The sequence below is a fragment of the Microcaecilia unicolor genome, chromosome 3 (assembly GCF_901765095.1).
Source record: "Microcaecilia unicolor chromosome 3, aMicUni1.1, whole genome shotgun sequence".
NCBI classification, from domain to species: Eukaryota; Metazoa; Chordata; class Amphibia; order Gymnophiona; family Siphonopidae; genus Microcaecilia; species Microcaecilia unicolor.
In genome coordinates, this window is record NC_044033.1 from 235,884,922 (window position 1) to 235,908,562 (window position 23,641).

At 43.2% G+C, this 23,641-nt stretch overlaps 1 protein-coding gene across 1 annotated transcript in view; it reads right to left on the bottom strand.

The window, feature by feature from the left end:
* Positions 1-1,050: 1,050 nt before the first annotated feature.
* The window catches only part of LOC115464452 (extracellular calcium-sensing receptor-like), a 67,054-nt gene continuing 44,463 nt past the window's right edge, over positions 1,051-23,641 (bottom strand). The window contains exons 6-8 of the mRNA XM_030194832.1: positions 21,878-22,105; positions 12,392-12,518; positions 1,051-1,955 (exon numbers count right to left, since the gene is read on the bottom strand). Of these exons, the coding sequence (XP_030050692.1) occupies positions 1,051-1,955; positions 12,392-12,518; positions 21,878-22,105 (1,260 nt within the window). The remainder of the gene's footprint in view (positions 1,956-12,391; positions 12,519-21,877; positions 22,106-23,641) is intronic.

Genomic DNA, 23,641 nt, shown 5'->3' on the forward strand with positions numbered 1-23,641 from the left:
GTTTTTAGCAAGAATTTAGGACACTTTTGGTGGACCCTTTTTTTTCACGAACAGGTCCCAAAAAAGTGCCCTAAATGACCAGATGACCACCGGAGAGAATCAGGGATGACCTCCCCTTACTCCCCCAGTGATCATTAACTCCCTCCCACCAAAAAAAAACCGAACTTTAAACACTTTTTTTCCAGCCTGTATGCCAGCCTCAAATGTCATCCCCAGCTCCATCACAGCAGTATGCAGGTCCCTGGAGCAGTTTTTAGTGGGTACAGTTGACTTCAGGCAGGTGGACCAAGGCCCATCCCCCCCCTACCTGTTACACTTGTGGTGGTAAATGGGAGCCCTCTAAACCCCCCCCCCAAAAAAAAACAAAACAACCCACTGTACCCATATCTAGGTGCCCCCCTTCACCCATAAGTGCTATAGTAATGGTGTAGAGTTGTGGGGAGTGGGTTTGGGGGGATTTGGGGGTCTCAGCACCCAAGGGAAGGGAGCTATACACCTGGGAGGTATTTTAATGTTTTTGTCTATTTTTTAAAAGTGCCCCCTAGGGTGCCCGGTTGGTGTCCTGGCATGTGAGGGGGACCAGTGCACTACAAATCCTGGCCCCTCCCACGACCCAAAGCCTTGCATTTGTTCGTTTTTGAGCTGGGTTGCTTCGGTTTCGATTATCGCTAAAAAATGAAAACGCCCAGCTCAAAAAACACCCAAATCCAATGCATTCGCCTGGTACAAACGGTATTTTCGAATAAAAATAAGGACGTCCATATTTTTCGAAAATACGGTTCGGCCCGCCCCTTCACGGACCCGGTCTCGGAGATGGATGTTCTTACACATGGGCATTCGCGTTCGATTATGCCCCTTCACATCTTCTTAATTTTATATTCAAACTGTGTATAATATCTAATTTTATCTATAATATAACATATGTGAAATTTAGGATGGTCTCAACCAATGATGTAGTTTCTTTGTAAAAAAAAAAAAAAAAAGACATTCAACTTCGACTTCCCAACAAAAGATAACAATATTTAAATTAATTCATCCTTTAAACAAATATTAATAATTCTTGTATTTTGATAAGCATTCTCTGCTGTTCCTTTCAGGTCTCAACAGAATAACGTAACACTTAGGGAAAAAGATACAGCCCAGAAGTCCAGCACTGGAGGCCAGAATAGCAAATATCTCCACAGCCACCGTGTATTTGCCCTTGGTACTCAGGTATGTTGGGATGAAGGAGACCCAGACACTGCAGAACACCAGCATGCTGAAGGTGATATACTTGGCCTCATTGAAACTATCAGGCAGATTTCTTGCTAGGAAAGCTACGATGAAGCTGATAGCAGCCAAAAGTCCCAGGTAACCCAAGACACAGTAAAAAGCAAATATTGATCCTTCATTACATTCAGTTAGTATTGTTCCAATTTCTGAATTCTTATTAAGATATGGGAATGGGGGAGCAGTGAACAACCAGACAAGACACAGAACAGTTTGAATAAGGGAACAGGAAATTACTATAGAAAATGAAACCCTGGAACCCATCCATTTCCGGAGCTTGCTTCCAGGCTTGGTAGCATGAAATGCTATGACCACAGTGATGGTTTTGGCCAATACTGAGGAGAGAGCGATGGAGAAACTGATCCCAAAGGCAGTCTGTCGGAGAATACAGGTCACTTTGTCAGGATGGCCGAGGAAAACCAAGGAGCACAGGAAGCAGAGCATGAGTGAGATGAGGAGAATGTAACTGAGTTCTTGGTTGTTTGCTTTCACTATGGGGGTGTTCTTGTAATGAATAAAAATCCCCAAGATGACAGTATTAATGAAAATGAAGAAAATGCAGATGAAAGTCAAAGTTATCCCCAAAGGTTCTTCATAGGTCAGGAAAGTTATCACTTTCGGGATGCAGACATCTTTCTTCTGATTGGGCCATTGTTCCTCTGGGCATTTCATACAAGCATCCATATCTAAGAATGAAAAATATTGTTCAATTAGCTCACAAATGGCATCAGTTATAGGACAGTAGCTTTTCCTTATAATAAGGCTTGTTTCAAAATGACAGACAGTATCAACACTAAAGAGTAATGAACAATGAGCTTACTGGAAATGTAATCATGCATTATCTTTTAGAAGAGCAAAAGAGGAGCAGACCCACATAGAAAAATGAAATAATATTTATTTAATGCAGATACATAAAAACAGCATACAATTTTCCTCTAACCGCCCAACATGGCCATATTTCACCCTAAAAAGAGCTGTGACAGGGGGTTAACATAAAACTGTATAATGAATACATAAAATGCCATCAGATAATATCCTATATAATAATTTGCACCATGAACGTTCCATGAAGCTGCCTGGGCCCGTACCTCCATTCTGATTGGCTGTGCCTGGGACTGAAGCCTCGGATTACGTCATCCAAAGAGCCCAAGCAACAGCAGTGCGGCCCCGGGCCCCAGGTAGCTTCATCGAACGTTCATCTTCCATTCCCAACGTTCCAATGTCTCTGACTGCGTTCGTAACATTGGAATGTTGGAGGAGCAGTTGCAGCCCTTCGCCACGCCCTCCCGAGGTTGCCGCTCCTCACCCCTCCACCCCCCCCCCCCCCCGATGTCGCCGCCACTCCCCCCCTCGGTCCGACGTCAGCTGCCATTTCCGGCCACTGCTGCTTCTCTTGTTGAGCAGCAGCGGCCGGTACAAAACCAAAAAAAGCAACTTAAACCTGAAAAAATGCTTTTAGAAAGGAAGCGGGGCATTGGCTGTCAGCTCTGCAGCCACTCCTCCTCTCACATCACTGCGCTTCTCCGGGATTCTACTCCAGGGGCAGTGACGTGAGAGGTGAGAGGAGGAGCGGATGCAGAGCTGACAGCCGATGGCTGCCTGCAGTGCCCCGCTTCCTTTTTAAAAGCATTTTTGCAGGTTTAATTTGTTTTTTTTTTTGTTTTTGTACCGGCTGCTGCTGCTCGACAGGAGAAGCAGCAATGGCCAGAAATGGCAGCTGAGCTGACGTCGGACGGAGGGGGGGAGCGGCAGCGACCTCGGGGGGGGGGGGGGGGGGGCACCCTGGGGGTATGGAGGGGTGAGTGGCTGCGACCTGGGGGAGGACATGGTAGTGAGGGCGGCAGGGGCAGGCCCTGAGACCACGGAGGGGGAGGGGGTCCTGAGACTAGAGGGGAGGGGGGTCCTGAGGCCAGAGGGGAGGGGTCCTGAAACCAGAGGGAAGAGGGGTCCTGAGACCTGACAGGAAGGGGGGATGGAGACTTGAGAGAAGGGGGTGGGAGGGGACCAGAGAGGGAGGGGGAGGGGGTCCTGAGACCACAGAGAGGGAGGGGGGAGGTATCTACACACACTCTCTCACACACACTCTCTCTTTCTCACAGTCAGTGTCTCTCTCACTCTTATACACTGTCTACCACACACTCTGTATCTCACACTGTATCTCATTCACTCTCTATCCAGCTTATTTTCGAAAGAGAAAAACGCCTATAGTGCGATCTAAATCGGGAGATAGACGTTTGTCTCGCAAAGGTGCCCAAATCGGTATAATCGAAAGCCGATTTTGGGCATTTCCGACTACACTTGCGGAACGAATAAAGTTGACGGGGGCGTGTCGGAGGCATGGTGGAGGCGGAACTGGGGCGTGGTTATCAGCCGAGGAGAGAAGGGCGCCTTTAGCTGATAATCGAAAAAAAAAGGCGTTTTTACCGCTATTTTGAGTCACTTTTTTTTGGACCCTTTTTTTTCACGAACAAGTCCCAAAAAAGTGCTCCAACTGCCCGGTCTCCCCCAGTGGTCACTAACCCCCTCCCACCAAAAAAACCCCACTTTAAAATCTTTTTTTCCAGCCTGTATGCCAGCCTCAAATGCCGTACCCACCTCCATGACAGCAGAATGTGTTCGATCCTGTCACAGCCTTTCCCTGGGTCAGATGTGGCTCTCGGGTGCAGTACAGGGTCACATCAGCATTGCATTGTGGTGGGTGTAGGGTATTGGGCTCCGTGATTTCATTAGTTTGTGTTACAGTCTCACGATGTTGGTAGTTGGTAGGCTCTTCTCCCATGGTGCTTTTCCCCCTGCCTACTGGGTCAGAGTGTGCCCTGTTGTGTTTCCTGTTGTAGTCCATGCGGTAGTGGCCGTTTTTGTAAGCCAGTTTTAGTTCCCTTTCCTGTGTTAGCCACGTTAGAGAACTTAGTTCTTCCCTTGAATGTGGCTGAAAGAGGGCATTGTACAGCATTCTGCCAGCTCTGACCTACTGCTCATCTCAGTACCAGGGAGACTCGTTGCCAGTGGGGCACAACCTCTGATCTGCAGTTAACTGTGAGTAAATGCAGTTATTCCAATAAAGGACGTTTTCTGAGAGATTAGTCTTCAGGTGTCAACTGGTGTGCCAAGGTTATATAGCAGCAACCAGTCCTAGAGGCCTGCGTGTATGCAGGTCCCTGGAGCACTTTTAGTGGGTACCGCAGTGCACTTCAGCCAGGTGGCCCCAGGCCCATCCCCCCCACCTGTAACACTTGTGCTGGTAAATGGGAGGCCTCCAAAACCCACTGTACCCACATGTAGGTGCCCCCCTCGCCCCTAAGAGCTATGGTAGTGTTGTACATTTGTGGGTTTTGGGGGAGGGGGGTTGGGTGTTCAGCACCCTTGGTAAGGGAGCTATGCATGTGGGAGCTTTTTCTGAAGTCTACCGCACTGACCTAGGGTGCCCAGTTGGTGTCCTGGCATATCAGGGGGCCAAGTGTACTTCGAATCGTGGTCCCTCCCACGACCAAATGGCGCGGATTAGGACGTTTTTGAGCTGGGCGTTTTTAGTTTCCATTATTGCTAAAAAAAACAAACGCCCAGCTCAAAAACGTCCATTTTTTTGAAAATACGGTTCGGCCCGCCCCTTCACGGACCCGTTCTCGGAGATAAACGCCCATGGAGATAGGCGTTTCCGTTCGATTATGCCCCTCCACGTGTCACATAGTCACTCTCAAACACTCTCTCGATCCCACAGAGAGTCTGTGTATCGCACATTACTCTCTCACACTCTGTCTCACACACACACTCTCTCACACACACTGTATCTGTGTGAAACACACTCTCACTGTGGCTCAAATACGCACTCGCACACACTCTCATTCTCACACACACACTCTCTCACAGACACACTCGCACCCACACTCACTCTCTCTCTCTGTCACACACACACACTCACACATTCACTCTCTCTCTCTCACACAGTCCCTCTCTGAAACATACACACTCTGAGGAAAACCTTGCTAGCGCCCGTTTCATTTGTGTCAGAAACGGGCCTTTTTTACTAGTGATTTAATAAAAAGAACTATAACTTAATACACCCTCCCTCAAATTTCTATAAAGGGCGCCTTAAGTTGTGTGCGCCAATTTGGTTAATTGATTAACAAGCCAATCAGTGCTGATAATTGGTAGTTAACAACCAATTAGCAGTAACAATGAACGCGGACAGATCACCACCATGGATACCTGAATGTGGAGTCCCCCAGGGATCCCCTCTATCACCAACATTGTTCAACCTAATGATGATACCTTTAGCCAAACTACTAGCCAATCAAAACCTCAACCCCTACATTTATGCAGATGACGTCACAGTTTACATCCCATTCAAACAAGATCTAAATGAAATTACCAACGAGATCAACCAAAGCCTCCAAATAATGCACACCTGGGCAGATGCATTCCAATTAAAACTTAACGCAGAAAAAACACAATGTCTTGTACTCACCTCACAACATAACACAAAAAACTTCAACGCCATAAACACACTATACTGTTCTCTTCCGGTCTCACAAAACTTGAAAATTCTCGGAGTCACCATTGACCGAAACCTCACTCTTGATACCCACGTGAAAAACACGACGAAAAAGATACACCATGTGGAAACTTAAAAGAGTAAAACCTTTCTTCCCGAGATACATCTTCCGTACCCTGGTACAGTCAATGGTAATAAGCCATCTGGACTACTGCAATGCACTATACGCCGGGTGCAAAGAACAGACAATCAAAAAACTCCAAACTGCCCAGAATACAGCCGCCAGACTCATATTTGGAAAAACCAAATATGAAACCGCAAAACACCTAAGAGAGAAACTTCACTGGCTTCCACTTAAGGAACGCATTGCGTTCAAGATCTGCACGATTGTACACAAAATCATTCATGCAGACGCCCCAATCTACATGCTAAACTTCGTGGACCTACCTCCCAGAAACGCCACAAGATCATCCCGCAAATTTCTCAACCTGCACTACCCCAGCTGCAAAGGACTTAAATACAAGCTGATGCACGCCACTACCTTCTCTTACAAGAGCATGCAGATATGGAATGCATTACCTACAGACCTGAAAGCAATCAAAGAAACATCTTTCAAAAATCTCTGAAAACATTCTTCTTCAACAAGGCCTACAATGAGAACCTATAACCTCACTAAGTCCACTCAACTATGAAAGCACACCTTCTATAACTACCCTAACAACTCTCTTCCTTCTTCCCTGTCCCCTTCCTTAATCGCTACACATTACTAACTGTATCCGATATCCTGTTATGACAATGTTATCAAATCTATGTAAGCCACATTGAGCCTGCAAATACTACTACTACTACAATAGGTGGGGGAATGTGGGATACAAATGCAATAAATAATAATAATAAATAATTTACATGCACAATTTTCTAGACTTATTCTAAAATATAGAATACATAAATTCTAATGCACGCAGCTGAAAAGGGGGCATGGCCATGGGCGTGGAATGGGCAGGATGTGGGTGTTTCAAAAAACTATGCACACTATTATGGAATACACCCGATCACCACCTATGCTAGGCGCAGGCTTTTAGGCATGGTTTTAGGTGGCCTAAATGTGTGCACCTAAATTTTAGTTGTAAGAATGGCACGTGAGCATATTCCATAAACTATGCCTAACTTTAGGCATAGTTTATAGAATCACACCAATCGCATGGTTTTTCAGTGCCAATACTTAAAGCACCATTTATAGAGTTTGGCCCCCTAACTGCCAGATTCTATATCTCATGCCTTAATTTCCGTGTAGTAATTGATGCGTATTCTATAACAATGCACATAACTTAATTGGTTAACTAGCTAATCAGCGCTGTCATTGGATGTTAAGAAGCAATTATCAGCACTAATTGGCATAAATTTGAATTTCCGTGCACTACTGTCCATGCGTATTCTGTAATGTTGTGCACTTAAATTCTAAGTCACATGGTTGAAAATTGGGTGTGGAATAGGCAGGACATGGACATTTTCCACTTGGGATTTACACAAGGTTTTAGTTACTGTAACTGACCGTGACTAAGTTTAGTCGCGAAGACTCTTGGTCAGTGTATTCTATATACCGCATGGAAATTTAAACCTATTCTTGATATGTAGGCATACATTAGAGAATACGCCTAGGTGTATTTTTTTTCTGCATGGAATTTTCAGTCACCTTATGTAGAATCTAGCTCTTAGAGTGTATTAAGTTGTAGTTTTCTTGTTAAATCATATTATTTGATGGACTTTTATGTTTTCATTGTACAGTTTTATGTTAAGCCCCTGATGCAGTCTTTGATAGGGTGAAACATGGTCATGTTGGTTGGTTAGAAGAAAATTATGTGCTGTTTTTATATATCTGCATTGAACAAATATTATTTCATTTTTCTTCATTCATTTTCCTCTTTTGCTATTCTATATATTGCTAACCACTTCTCTGTGTGCTTTTTGGGATTACTTGTTAGAAGTACCTGAAATGGATGCTTTTAAAGGATTCCATACATCTTATCCAATCAGGTTGTGATTAGTTTTGCTGGCAATATCCAGCTCATATTTTTGGATTAGACATAAGGTATTCCACTAGGCCATGTGAAGACCCATTTTATATAGAATACTGAGATTTTAATTTAGATATCCAGATCAGGATGTCTCAATTCTGGTGATGTTTTGGAAAAAGCAGGAATGGATACATATTTGCTAGCCCAGTTTGGTCTTCAATAAAGGCATTTAAAAAGGAGATAGAGCAGCTTTTAAACTAGAAACAGGGGGAAGGCTTGACAGTCGCTCAAAAGCACATGGTTCGGGATAAGGTATCTTTCAAAGACATTACCAAAACAGGGAAGATAGGGTATCCTGATATTGAGGTTGCAAAAGAGACCATAGTAGATCATTAGGGGCATAATCAAATGTTGCTGGCGATCTATTTTGACGGCGGCGCAACAGCTGGCAGGAACCGTATTATCGAAAAAAATGGCCGGCCATCTTTTTTTTCGATAATACGGTTTAGCCCGGCCAAATGCCAGAGTTCACCGGGTTTGAGATCGCCGGTTTTGATTTTCAGTGATAATGGAAAAAATGCAGGCCATCTCAAACCCGCGAAATGCAAGGTATTTGGTTGTGGGAGGAGCCGGCATTTGTAGTGCATTGGTCCCCCTAACATGCCAGGACACCAACCGGGCACCCTAGGGGGCACTTCTAAAAATTTAAAAACAAAATACAAATAGCTCCCAGGTGCATAGCTCCCTTACCTTGGGTGGGGAGCCCCCCAAATCCCCCCACAAACCCACTCCCCACAACTCTACACCATTACCATAGCCCTTATGGCTGAAGGGGGGCACCTACATGTGGGTACAGTGGGTTTGGGGGGGGGGGTTGGAGGGCTCAACACTTAGCACCACAAGTTTAACAAGTAGGGGGGGGGATGGACCTGGGTCTGCCTGCCTGGAGTGCACTGCACCCATTAAAAACTGCTCCAGGGACCTGCATACTGCTGTCAGGAAGCTGGGTATGACATTTCAGGCTGGCATAGAGGCTGGCAAAAAAGTGTTTTATTTTTATTTTTTTAGTGTGGGAGGGGGTTGGTGACCACTGGGGGACTACGGGGAGGTCATCCTCCATTCCCTTCGGTGGTCATCTAGTCAAATGGGGCACCTTTTTGAAGCTTGGTCGTGAAAATTAAAGGACCAAGTAAACCCGGCGAAATACTGCTTAATGCCGCTTTTTTTTTCCATTATCCGCGAAAGCCGGCCATCTGGTAGCCATGCCCATGCCTGCCCATGTCCCGCCTTCGCTACATCACCAACATGCCCCCTTGAACTTTCGCCAGCGAGGCAACGGGAAAGCGGCGATGCTGTCAAAAAAGCCACTTTCCATTATACCGATTTTGCCGCTTTTGAGAGATCGCCGGCCATCTCCCGATTTATGTCGGGAAATGGCCAGCGATCACTTTCGAAAATAAGCCTGCAGGTGTCCTTAAATAAAATAAAAAGGAGACAAAAGATTGCAAATTAATACTGTCAAGTACTGAGTATGATGTAAATAGGAACAACAAACATAGTTTGAAATGTCTATATGCCATGAGCCTAAGAAATAAGATGGGAGAGTTAGAATATATTGCACTAAATAAAAAATTAGATATAATAGGCATCTCTGAGACTTGGTCTAAGAAGGATAACCAGTGGGACACTGTCATACCGGGGTACAAATTACATCGTACTGATAGCGTGGATCGAATTGATGGAGGGGTAGCATTGTATATTAAGGAGAGCCTTGAATCAAATAGATTGAAAATTCTGCAAGAAACAAAACACTTCTTGGAATCACTGTGGATTGAAATTCCATGTGTAAAGGGGAAAAGGATAGTGATAGGAGTGTACTACTGTCCGCCTGCCAGGATGAACAGACGGATGCAGAAATCTTAAAGAAAATTAGGGGCTCAAACAAACTGGGCAACAAAATAATAATGGGTGATTTCAATTACCCTGATATTGACTGGGTAAATGTAACATCGGGGCATGCTAGGGAGGTAAAATTCCTTGATGAAATCAAGGACTGCTTTATGGAGCAGCTGGTACAGGAGCCAACGAGAGAAGGAAAAATTATAGACCTAGTCCTTAGTGGAGCACATGATCTGGTGCGGGAGGTAAAGGTGCTGGGGCCGCTTGATAACATTGATCATAATATGATTGGATTTGATATTAGCTTTGAAGTATACTTAGGAAATCAAATACGTTAGCGTTTAACTTTAAAAAAGGAGACTATGATAAAATGAAAAAAACGGTGAAAAACAAAACTTAGAGTGGCTGCGAGGTTCAAAAATGTACATCAGGCATGGATGCTGTTCAAAAACACCATCCTGGAAGCCCAGGCCAAATATATTCCGTGTATTAAAAAGGGAGGACGGAAGACCAAACGACAGCCGGTGTGGTTAAAAAGTGAGGTGAAGGAAGCTATTAGAGATAATAGAAAATCCTTCAGAAAATAGAAGAAGGAACTGACTGAAAATAATAAGAAACAGCATAAGGAATGTCAAGCCAAATGCAAAGCGCTGATAAAGAGAAATGGAAATGGGATTTGATATACTGCCTTTCTGTAGTATTTTGCAACTACATTCAAAGCAGTTTACATATATACAGGTACTTATTTTGTACCTGGGGCAATGAAGGGTTAAGTGACTTGCCCACAGTCACAAGGAGCTGCAGTGGGAATCGAACCCAGTTCCCCAGGATCAAAGTCCGCTGCACTAACCACTAGGGTGATCGGGGAAGACAAAGCCGTAGCAGAGAGATTAAATGAATTCTTTGCTTTGGTCTTCACCGAGGAAGATTTGGGTGGGATACCAGTGCCGGAAATGGTATTCGAAGCTGACGAGTCGGAGAAACTTAATGAATTCTCTGTAAACCTGGAGGATGTACTGGGGCAATTCTACAAACTGAAGAGTAGTAAATCTCCTGGACCGGATGGTATTCATCCCAGATTACTGATAGAATTTAAAAATGAACTTCCGGAGCTATTGTTAGTAATATGTAATCTATCCTTAAAATCGAGCATGGTACCAGAAGATTGGAGGGTGGCCAATGTAACGCTGATTTTTAAAAAAGGTTCCAGGGGAGATCCAGGAAATTCCAGGAAATTATAGACCGGTGAGTCTGACGTCGGTGCGAGGCAAAATGGTAGAGACTATTATAAAGAACAAAATTACAGAGCATATTCAAAAGCATGGATTAATGAGACGTGAAAGTCAACACGGATTTAGTGAAGGGAAATCTTGCCTCACCAATCTACATTTCTTTAAAGGGGTGAACAAACGTGGATAAAGGTGAGACAGTTGATATTGTGTATTTGGATTTTCAGAAGGCATTTGACAAAGTACCTCATGAAAGACTTCAGAGGAAATTGGAGAGTCATGGGATAGGAGATAGTGTTCTATTATGGATTAAAAACTGGTTAAAAGATAGAAAACAAAGAGTAGGGTTAAATGGTCAGTATTCTCAATGGAGAAGGGTAGTTAGTGGGGTTCCCCAGGGGTCTGTGCTGGGACCGCTGTTTTTTAACATATTTATTTAGTGAGGTAATTAAATTTGCTGATGACACAAAGTTATTTAAAGTCATTAAATCACGGGAGGATTGTGAAAAATTACAAGAGGACCTTACGAGACTGGGCATCTAAATGTCAGATGACGTTTAATGTGAGCAAGTGCAAAGTGATGCATGTGGGAAAGAGGAACCTGAATTATAGGTACGTCATGCAAGGCTGCACGTTAGGAGTCACAGACCAAGAAAGGGATTTAGGTGTCGTCGTCGATGATACGTTGAAACCTTCTGCTCAGTGTGCTGCTGGGGCTAAAAAAGCAAATAGAATGTTAGGTATTATTAGGAAAGGAATGGAAAACAAAAATGAGGAAGTTATAATGCCTTTGTATCGCTCCATGGTGCGACCGCACCTTAAATATTGTGTTCAATTCTGGTCGCCGCATCTAAAAAAAGATATAGTGGAATAAGAAAAGGTACAGAGAAGGGTGATGAAAATGATAAAGGGGATGGGATGACTTCCCTATGAGGAAAGGCTAGAGCAGCTAGGGCTCTTCAGCTTGGAGAAAAGGCGTGTGAGAAGAGATATGAGAAAAGTCTATAAAATAATGAGTGGAGTTGAACGGGTAGATGAGAAGCGTCTGTTTACGCTTTCCAAAAATACTAGGACTAGGGGGCATGCGATGAAGCTACAATGTAGTAAACTTAAAAAGAATCGGAGAAAATTGTGCTTCACTTAATGTGTAATTAAACTCGAATTCGTTGCCAGAGAATGTGGTAAAGGCGGTTAGCTTAGCAGAGTTTTAAAAAGGTTTGGATGGCTTCCTAAAGGTAAGGTCCATAGACCATTATTAAATAGACTTGGGGAAAATCTATTTCTGGGATAAGCAGTATAGAATGTTTTGTACTTTTGGGGGATCTTGCCAGGTATTTGTGACCTGGATTGACCACTGTTGGAAACAGGATGCTGGGCTTGATGGACCGTTGGTCTGTCCCAGTATGGCAATACTTATGTACTTGTGAATATAGGCCTGATAGTGACTAAACAGTGCCCATGGCACATTAAAATATGAATTCACTCACCAGTTTGGTTGGAGACCTCTCCCTCTGGACAGGGGATACAGTCATAGCAGCAGACAGGCTCTCCTTCCCTAGTTAATTTCCTGAAACCAGGAAGGCAACTCGGGCTGCATCTGGACTCTGGAGGTATCTGAAGATTGAGAAAAAATCTGAATGACTTGACATAATACTGGATTATGACTTTGCAAATGCAGTGTTACTTTTCTGTCTAAATATGAGCCAGTTTTCCCTTTTAGTTTTTGAGCTCTTTACCAAGCTATTTGGTAGAATATAGCGGTCAGTATGTGCTCTATTTTGACTGGAAATATAAATAATATGAAATAAGTTTGACCTGGAATCAGTCATTCAGGCTGATTGGGAAATGATCCCTCTCCTCGTAAGACTTGCGCTGTGAGAAAAGGACTTTTAGTTGATGTCTTTGTTGCCTTCTTTTCTACCTCTAACACTGAACATTTACCGAATGGATCTGCTCACCATTGTTTGCTTACTCTTTAATCATTTAACTATCACCTTTATACAGAGTGAGTTTCATTCAGGTACAATAGGTGTTTGTTGTTTAAACTTGTTGCCTTGTGAAATGGATATATTATGGCCATTTAAGGCTTCAAATAACCCAAATTTATTTAGATATCTGAAGGATGCAGCAAGGTTGTTTCAGGAACAGGGTCTAATGTTACACAAATAGCAACACCATTCAGCTACTGTCTAGATAATATATCCATTGATCTGAAATTACACTGCAGAAATAGTAAATCTAACTTTATATTATTAACTTATCTATATAAAGTTAGGCCGTCATATTCAGCAAGCTAAATTATATAGCGATATGACCACAATACACCATTTTTGCATAAACGTCACTGGCTACCAGTCCAACACAAGGCCAAATTTAAAACTCTGATCTTCAGGACCCTTAAAAGAAATCGCCCGGAGCACTTGCAGAACAGGATCTTCCTCTATACTCCTCCAAGGTCCTCCCAAGGGGTATCCCTAACCACACCCTCTCCAAAGGGGATCACATGATGTGACACCTGCAAGTGAGCCTTCTCCACTCTGAAAGGCTTTGCTTCAAGGAGCAGGTAAAAAGTTGGTGTTTCAAGCAGGCCTTTAATGTAAGAAGCAACTAGTCACTGTTTTTCCACTCCAACCCTTGCTATGATAAATCATAATTATAAATGTTACTATTGAATATAGCATAAAAATATCTTTAAGCAGTCATAGTAACATAGTAAATGAAAATTCAATTAAATTCAAATAAATTCTTGCATACCACTGTTACCCCCTTTCCAGGGTTCAGTGTGGTTTACATTTTAGGTGAGGAAAAAGCAAATATTGTTAATGTGAGGTTTAAGAAACATTAGAGACCATTGGATTAATGCATGAGACCATAGGCGTAGTTTGACTGTTTCATTTGGGGGGGCAAAGGATGGGGCGGAGCATATTAGCATATTCATTTGCATATATACATATCAAGCCAGCTCTTTCTCCTTTCCTTCCTTCTTTCCTCCTTACCCAGCACTCCCTCTTCCACTCCAGTAGTATTTCCCCACCCCCTTTCCCATACCATGCCAGTGTTGACCTTAGAAATGCATAAGCTCTATATGTAGATCCTTCAAGAGGTAGTGTGTCATGATTTAGGCTCTACACCCTTTCTGATGTTTTGGTGCCACCTCAGTAAAGCCAACACACAATCTCTCCACTGCAATACACTATACACAAACTTGTGCAAAAACACACTCATAACCTTACTAAACCATAACAGCACTAATTCCAAGGACAGGACGAGCTGCAACCTTATGTGTGAAAAGGCAGAACTGTAATTACACCAGGCTCTAAAACACCAATACACTACCTCGTGAAAAACACATAACACAAGGAACTAGAAAGCAAAAAATATGAAGGCAAAATACTGAACTGGAAAGTTAACTGAAGAAGTCAGACTCAGCATGCAGCAATACCAGAAAAATTGAAACTTACATGCAAAATTTCACAGATACACATTTCAAAAAGCTGACATATTCCAATTAATAAATTCTGAATAAAATACTTTTTTCTACCTTTGTTGTCTGATCATTTAGTTTTTCTATTCGCTTTGGTCCCACATTGCATAACCACGCACTAAAGCACCAGTATTATACCAGTGGTTTCTGAGGGCTTTTCTCCATCTCACCCAATGAGCATCCCATACTATCCCTAGAGAAGAAACCGAGTACAAATTATGCTGCAAGTGATCTTTCAATGCATTTCTATACCCATTAAGTAACTCATTCCTGCAGCAAAGAAGTATTAAGAGTCTATCTTGTATCATTACCCTCATCACCAAACGAAGGGAAGGCCGCCTAGACCGATGCATGATCAGATATTTTAATGGGTCCCATTCCCGTTTCAAGGCTCCCTTCGGCCAGACGAATATCTATCAAAATATAATCTATCCTGGAATAGGTATCATGGGAATGTGAATAGAAGGTGTAGTCCCAAACACCCGGGTGTCGTAGCCGCCAGGGATCACTTACACCCAGGTCTCTTACCAACTCAGCGAAAGCACCTGAAATCTTATAATCATTTGCCACAGGAGGTCCAAATCTATCCATTGCTGGGTGAATGATAGAATTAAAATCTCCCACAACAATCAGGTGAGCTGCTTGCGTAACAGGAATCTTTGAGCGAATAGTTTGAAAAAACACCTCTTGAGATTGATTTGGCACATAGATTGAGGCCAGCACTACTGGGTTAGAATCTATATTCAGTGTCAAAAGCAAAAATCTACCTGCAGGATCCCGTTTTATGTGCTCCACCGTCACCTGTAAAGAAGAGTGCAGTAAAATCGCAACACCTCTTTTCTTTGAGCCATCGCTTGCCGAGGCACAGAACACATGGGGATAACGAGGATGAGCCAGCAACCACTCGTGGTCTCTCCTGAAGTGGGTCTCCTGCAGAAACACAACCTGAGGGCCATGATGCAAAAGTTCCTTAAACAATTTTTGGCGTTTCTGGGGAGAATTCAACCCCTTAACATTATATGAAAAAACCTTTAATGCTGTCATTTACAATAAAGATAAGGGTAAATTCTGTTGTGAATCACCAGCTGACAAACCTAAACACATCCAAACTAGCCTAACGGACCCTGTGTCAACACCTGCTAATGCTCTCCCATCCTCCCAACCCCCCCTGCCCCAAGTCCACTCGCAACTCACACATCTCGTACTATTTCTAACCCACCCTCCCCCTCCAATCCCAACCACCCCCTGCCCCCTAATCCACCCTAACCACCAAACAGACATCCACAACAGAGGGAAACCTGAGTGGGAAGTTCAAGGACAAAACAAGCCACGCTCCGAATGAACCACCCAAACCCCGCCACCCACCCCACTCCCATCCAGCCACCATCGTACCCCACAAGCCCCCTTTCAGACAATCTTACAGCGCGCTACCCCACCAAAACAAAACAAAAAAAAACATTAAAAAAAAACCTTTGTAGTACAGTTACAAGTCCAAATCCAGCAATGGGAAAGGCTCCAACAAGGCAACGAACAGATCAAAATCTTCTATCCGATCTTCAAATCTTCCCAGGCGAGCTTCTGTGTTAACCATCTGTTCCGACTGGTCTAAGGCACGAGCCTCCAGCTCCTCCACGTGCCCACCCAATTCTTTAAGGTCGACGCTCAAGACATCTATTTTATCCAAAATTTCCTCTTTAGAGGCTTTTATCTCGGTTTGGATATTTACGAAGCACTGTTGCAAAGATTTCAATGAAACGTGTTTGGACTGCGATGTACATGCATCTGCTATTGAAACTGCAGAATCCGAATCGGAGGGAGAAGGGAGAGCCGGAGAAACATGGCGCTGAGAGACCTTACCCATAGAGCGAATTGAAAAGCGCTGTGGATCCTTGCGCCCCGATGAAGGCAGCTTACTCATGATTGTCCATAGGAAACACTATTTTTTCCCGTTCTCGAAATTCGCACAAAAGTGGCAACTAATGTCCAATGATGCTGATTATTAGCAAGGAGAAGCGGGATCTAAAGATCTAGGCAGCCATTCAAAGCTCTGACGTCACTTCCTCTGTTAGTATGGCTATTCTTAAAGTTAGGTACTGAAATAATGAGTGCTATGGTAGTATTCTGTAAGGGATGCTCTGCATGAATTGACCTTTAGAGAATATTAGGTTAGTGTGCATTTCACCTCCTAACTTTGGGTGCAAGCATTTATACCTGTTGAAATGTTGGTGTAAGTACTGGAACCCAAGCGATGGCAATTAGGCGTGCAAATGTAGGTATTCTATAACATCGCAGCTAACTTATGGGATTGCCCCTTACCTGTCCATTCCCTTTCCATGGCCATATGCCCTTTGGAGTTGCACGCTATGAAATTCAGGCATGCATGTTACAGAATTGGGCAGAATGCAGACCCATAAGCAACTCCTAATTACTGCCAATTAAGGGATTTTTAGTGATTAATTGTCTAATTAGTTTATACACAGATTTGCTAACTATGCCCAAATTTGCATATCCAACTATTAGTGATCTATACAGAATGCGGCGGAATACTCATTAGAGCACTGTATAATAGGGAAGGAGAGCCAAAAGTATTTGTTTCCTTTCATTTTCCATGTCATTTACAGGTATGTTCATTTTATTTGTTTTCTTTTGGCAATGCTGTTGTCATGGGAAGAAAATCACTGAATGTTCACTCTTATAGTGTCAGGTTCTCAGGTTCAGAGCCCGCGGGGACGGGCTCTGGAGCAAACGAGCCCTTGGGCTGCTGACAAGGAGCAACAGCAGCAGACAAAACCCACCAACCAACCCTGGGCTAGCACACCAGCACAGGCAAGGACTGCAGGCGCCGCCCAGCGAGCCGGAACACACGGACTGGAATACACTGGACCGGAACCCACTGGACTGGAGTACACCAGACTGGACCGGAACCCACTGGACTGGAGTACACCAGACTGGTCCGCACTAGACTGGAACACACCGGACTGGAGTACCCCAGACTGGTCCGCACAGCTTCACCTGCACTTAGCCACTATCCCCCCAGGAGTTGAGCCCCTGGGTTCGAGCGGCCAGCAGGACTTACCGGATACAGGATAACCCCGGGACCACGATACTAGAACAAGCTGGAAACAGAAGTGCTCCTAGGTACTGAACTAACAGAAGTGCTCCTACGCACTAAACTAACAGGGGTGCTCCTAACAGTAAACCAACAGAAGTGCACCTAAGCACTATACTAACTAAACAACTCCTAAGCGCTATACTAACAAAAGAACTCCTAAGCGCTATACTAACAGATCTGCTCCTAAGCACTAAACTAACAAAAGAATTCCTAAGCACAGTGGTGTGCTGGAGCTGGCTTGCTCCGGCTCGCAAGAGCCGGTTGTTAAATTTTGCTTGGACTTGCAAACCAGTTGTTGGAAAGCGTGAGCCGGCTCTCCTTCCCTCCTCCCTCCAGATCCGGTTCCTCACCGACCCTGCCTTGGCCATCTCCCCCACTGCTGGTTCACGCAGGGCCGGTCCAACACGGTAAGCATTGGAAGGGGGGCGCCGACCTCTGGAGGGCGCCCCCGCACCATGCTTACCGCCACTTATCTGCCCATCCTGGCGCCCTCTTCTCCCCCAAGGATCCTTTTTATTTTATTTTAAATTTACCTAACCTCCGTCGTCTGACCGCATGGGCAGCAGCATCACTGGAAGCGCTCCCCTCCTGAGTCCCAACGTCTCTAGCATAAGCTTCCTGATTCGTTCATTCTCAGTGACCCGCCCTAAGGGCTCAGGGAGAGAGGAGAAATTGCTGGACATAGAGGGGAGGGAAGAGAGATGAAGGAGATGAAATGAGTGAAAAGGAAGAGAGGAGAAAAACTGCACATGGATGAAGAAAATAGGCAGAAGCTGAGGACCAGAAATGAAGAAGAAAGGAGGAAAGGAAAGAAATAAATGAAAAAGGAAGCCCTGGAAACGGAGTTAAGAGGACAGATAGCAGCAGAGTTGGATACTGGGCCAGCATGATCAGAAGAACAGTCACCAGACAACAAAGGTAGAAAAAAATCATTTTAATTTCATTATAGTGTTTGGAATATGTTCACTTTGAGAATCAGGTGCTCAACATTAAAAGTTTATATTTATTTACTTATTTATGGCATTTTATCGCACATTAAACATGAATTAGATTCGAACCTGGGATCATTTAATTTTTTTCCTGGAGTAATGCATTGCCGCCAAACCCCTCCCCAGGCTTTCTCCCTGGCCATAGCCAGCTCTGCAATTTTTTTTTTTTTGGGGGGGGGGCGCAGAGGGGGACCAGGGAGAGAGTCTGTTGTTAAACATTTACCAGCACACCACTGCCTAAGCACTAAACCAACAGAAGTGCTACTAAGCACTCCACAAACAGAAGTGCTCCTAAGCACTACACTAACAGAAGTGCTGCTGAGCACTATACTAACAGAAGTGCTTCTAACAGCACCAAACGGGAAAGCAGGGGAGCCACAAGGAGAAAGCAGGGAAGCTAAACACATAGACTAACAAAGGTGCTCCTAAGCACCAAACTACCAGGAGTGCTCCTAAGCACTCCACTGACAGAAGTGCTTCCAACAGCACCAAAACCAGAAGTACCTCTAACAGCAAAACAGAAGTGCTTCTACCAGCACCAAAAGGGAAAGCAGGGGAACCACAAGGAAAAAGCAGGGAAGCTAAACACATAAGTCAAAGGTGCACACTGCACCAACACTAACCTGGACCTATAGCAAGCGTTGCAAAAGCCCTGAAGGGAAGAACACCACTTCCTTATCAAGGCCCTGCCTGATGATGTCACAACTACCAGACACAGGCAGCCAGCATACTGAAACACAGAGAGGCTTAACCCACACAGCTGCAGTATAGTGAAGCAATTAGAGTCATGCTGCTGGAAGCAGCCAGCACAGAGAGACAGAGCTAGCTCAGAAAGGGCAGACAAAAGAAATAGAAGCCAGCACAGAAGCTGACCCCCAGAAATAAGGTAAGTGAGGGAGGTGTCACAGCCACAATCGTGACATATAGAAGACTGCAAACTATTTGCAAATAGGACAACACTTGTGTTGAAATCATGCACACTCTTTTCCACAATTGTTTCAATGGTATTATCAGGAAAAGAGTGTGTACTCTTTTGAAAGGAATGCACATCTCTATCGTTAGCCACATGCAAACAACAGCCTATCCATGCATACTGAAATGCAGCCCTTCCTTGTGTAGAATTTCATTGGGTAATTATCAAAGGATTTATGGGCCTAATTTTGGGAGTTAGTATCCTAAATGTACCCCTTTTTTTAACAAGTTTGCTGTTTCTTTGTGTTTTCTTAGCTGTCAGAACCTATTAATTTGCTTTGACTGCACATGTTTTTTGCTGCCCTGAAAGGGCTTGCATTTGGTCGTTTCTGAGATGGGCATCCTTAGTTACCATTATCGCCGAAAATCAGAAACGGCCAAGTATAAGGACGACCAACTCTTGGGACCACCTAAATGTCAAGATTTGGGCGTTCCTGACCGTATTATTGAAACAAAAGATGGACGCCCCTTCGCCAAGACGTCCTGCAAGGACGTCCTTAGGAAAACTTGGGAACTCCTTTCAATTATGTCCCTCTCTGTGTCCTACTGATACTCAGTAGCTACCATTGATGAGTAATATTAGCCCACCAAACATTTGTCATTGGAGCACCACAGGTAGTTTACTCGCTTGGATCCAAGAAATTCTACAGCGTCCACTTCACCATGACATTTACAACTCACTCTCAAGACACCTATTATGGAGAAATCCAATCTGATTTCACATTCCAGACTCAGACCTGACCGAAAGCAGTCTGTGGTGCAAAATAGTTGACCACAAATACATGTTACTCGGATCTTGTCCAAGTTCTGATGACCTGGTTTCAACTTTCCACATCATTTGTGGTCATAGTTATAAACCAGTTTCAGTCAGGCTATGGTCAGTATGTATTCAATGAATGGCACTAGAGCTTTAAAGATTATCCAGACTGTCTATGTACTGTTTACCAGACATTGGAATACATCAACAATACACGTCCACTCACATGTCTGCCTGGTGGTCTTGAGGCTTTGTACACTGCATCAGACTCTGTTATCAACTGGCTTATTGAATGATAAGCATCTGTTTGTGTGTTTGTTTGTTTATTTATTTATTTATTTCAGCATATGGTCTAAAACACACAGGAAGTGGTTTACAATGCATAAAAAAGCAAAGATACAGGCAGAAAGGAAGATCAGGGAGAAAGGATGCGAGATTGATCAAGACATCAAGAAGAGAGAGGGAAAGCCATAGAGAACAGATAGGCTTTCAGGGCATGTTTGAAGGCAGGAAAAGTGGACTGATTACATGTATTGAGTGGGAGATTGTTCCATAATTTGGCGCCAAGATAACTGAAAGTGAGCATTGTTGTTCAAATAGAGCCAACGTTTGCTCCAATTGGCCATGCTATTGCTTAATTGTGTGTCCTATTGCTCAATATTGAGCTCTGTTGCTCTATAGCACATAATATTATTGAATAGGCACATATACCTTGAATTATATATATATGGCAACTACAGTTGAACAAGCAAATCAGCATGCATAGCAAATTTGCACATGCAGTTTAATTGATTAATGAGCCAATCAGCACCAATAATTGGCTAACAATCAATTATTGGCCTTAATTGGAAGTAGGGCATATATCACATTCTATAGCAATGTGCATGTAACTCCTGTAGCATGTAATTTCAAGGGGGTACTTAGGGGAGTTTTGGGGCAGTCATAAGAATTACACACCTAGTTATAGAATAAGCCCAATTCACATCTAATTTAAGCTCTGGCAGCTACACCTACTACTACTACTATTTATCATTTCTATAGCGCTACAAGGCATACGCAGCGCTGTACACCATGGACACAGTCAAGGAATATGTTCAATATTGAGGATGCAAGTGCATTAAATTTGTCACAGATCAGGCACTTAAGCGCTGTTCTATAAAGTGTAAATACCCTTTATAGAATAGAGCTCAATGTATACTTTTTTCTGTGTCAATGAAACAATTTACTGAATTTAGGGCCCTGTTTACTAAGTGCTCTAGCATTTTTAGCACGCACTAAAAATTAGCATGTGCTAATGCTTGAGACACCCTCCTATATGCTTATAGCGCAGCTTAGTAAACAGGGCCCTTAGTCTATACTGTATAATTTGGAGAGATAGGGCACATTATTTGAGCAATACTGTGCACTGTTTGAATAACAGTGCAGACTATTATATAATAGGGTGCACTATTGATGACATTGACCCAAAAATGAAAACAAAAAATCAAAACCCTGAATAAGGCAATCAATCCAGTAAACAATACAGGTGACTAAAAAAATTTAAAAAAACCTTGAATAAAAAAAAAACAAGTAAACCACACAGGAAAGTTAAAAATGGACATTTTTGTTCTGCATATCCTTTGCTAAGAGCAAGGAGTTTAAATTGAATTGAAATCTGACCTCGGTGAATGTGCTGTCCCACGTCATCGCCTTTTCATAGATAGTAAATTCCTGCTCTGGTGGAGCATAAGGGTTATAACTTCCAACAATTTCTTTAATCCGTGTCCCATCAGGTAGAAACACTGGGCTTATAATATCATAACCAATGGAGAGATCACCATTCTCATCAAAAAAGATTTCCTCACCCAGAGCGTTCTTAAAGTGGAGGTTCTTCAGATAATGATGAAGCTAATGAAAAAGAGAAAACATTTTGTTAGTGAAGCTCAGTGCAGGGATACACTCCTAACTTCAAGCACATGCAAACTGCTCATGATTTAGCAGACATGTTTTCATTTTGAAGCAACATTAGGGTGGAGCTTGTTTTTGAAAGGGGTCCCTTGTCACTACTATTGGCAGTGTTTGCAATATACATGTAGGGCTAGATTCTATTTATGTCACCTAAAAAATCAGCACTGAAAAATATATCTAATAGAAGTCTATAACTTTGTCTAAAGTTCAGCACGTTTTTAGACAATGACTAGTTCCTGTGACTAAATGTAGGCATGACCATTTACGCCAAGTAAATTCCTACACCTAACAGGCGCAGAGCAGGAATATTCTATAGCACTGCATATAGGGAATCTTTTACTAAGGCGCACTCACGTTTTTAGCATACGATAAAATTGTGGTTGTGCTAAATGTTAGAGATGCCCATAGGAATGCATTGGTGTCACTAACGTTTAGTGCACCCACAATTTTAGCACAAGCCAAAAACGTGAGCATGCCTTAGTAAAAGACCCTCATAAATTTTAGGAATGCCCATGACTGCCAATGACACAACCTTGCTCATCCCCCTTTTGAGATCCGCATGGAAGAATTTATGAGTATCCCAAAAATCAGCAAGGCAAACGATTTGCAAACTCCAAAGTGGAAAACAACAAAGCAGATCAGTGGTAGATGTACACAGTCTTTATTAATAGAATCGCATTAAAAACATAAATGCCCGACACAGGTGTAAGTGGTAAAGTCGAACAGGATACACCAGGGAAATCTTCTACCATACAATGCTGGCTGTATCACGGGTCGTCTCTCAGTTATACAAATTTGATCTGAGCTGGTTTTTTCTGACTTCGGAACAGTTGATAAACATTGTTGGAACAAACACCTTTTTAGAAGAATTTCATAGTAAGGATCATTCAGTAGCCCCTGACGCAGCCCTGCTGGGCGAAACACAGCCTTTGTCAGGCATTTATGTTTTTTAATGCAATTCTATTAATAAAGATTGTGTACATCTACCACTGATCTGCTTTGTTGTTTTCCACATTCCAGAATTTATGAGTATTACTTTATAAAATACGCTTAGCAAGTGTGCACATAAATTCTAATTATTGGCAATTAGTGTCATTTATTTCTTGATAGGGTCCATTTATTGGTGCTGAATGATTATTAATTAAGATATGTGTACAACTCGACTGCCAAAATTGCATGTAAATCTCGCCTGGATGAAGACAGGATAAACTGTAGGAAGCACATGATAAAGTACTGCCAAGGCTTAACAGCAACCAAAAAGCAATATTTCTCTCAATGCATTCCACAGGCTGCCAATTCAACCAAGCAGTTCTTGAGTATAGTAAACAGCCTACTGCAACCCCCACAACAGAACCAGCCTGCCCAATCTAAACTGAACAGCAATGATTTTGCTGCATACTTTGCCAACAAAATTAAAAGTATTCAACAGGATTTGCAGACAATCCCACCCGGAGTGCACAAACGCACTCCCTCCTG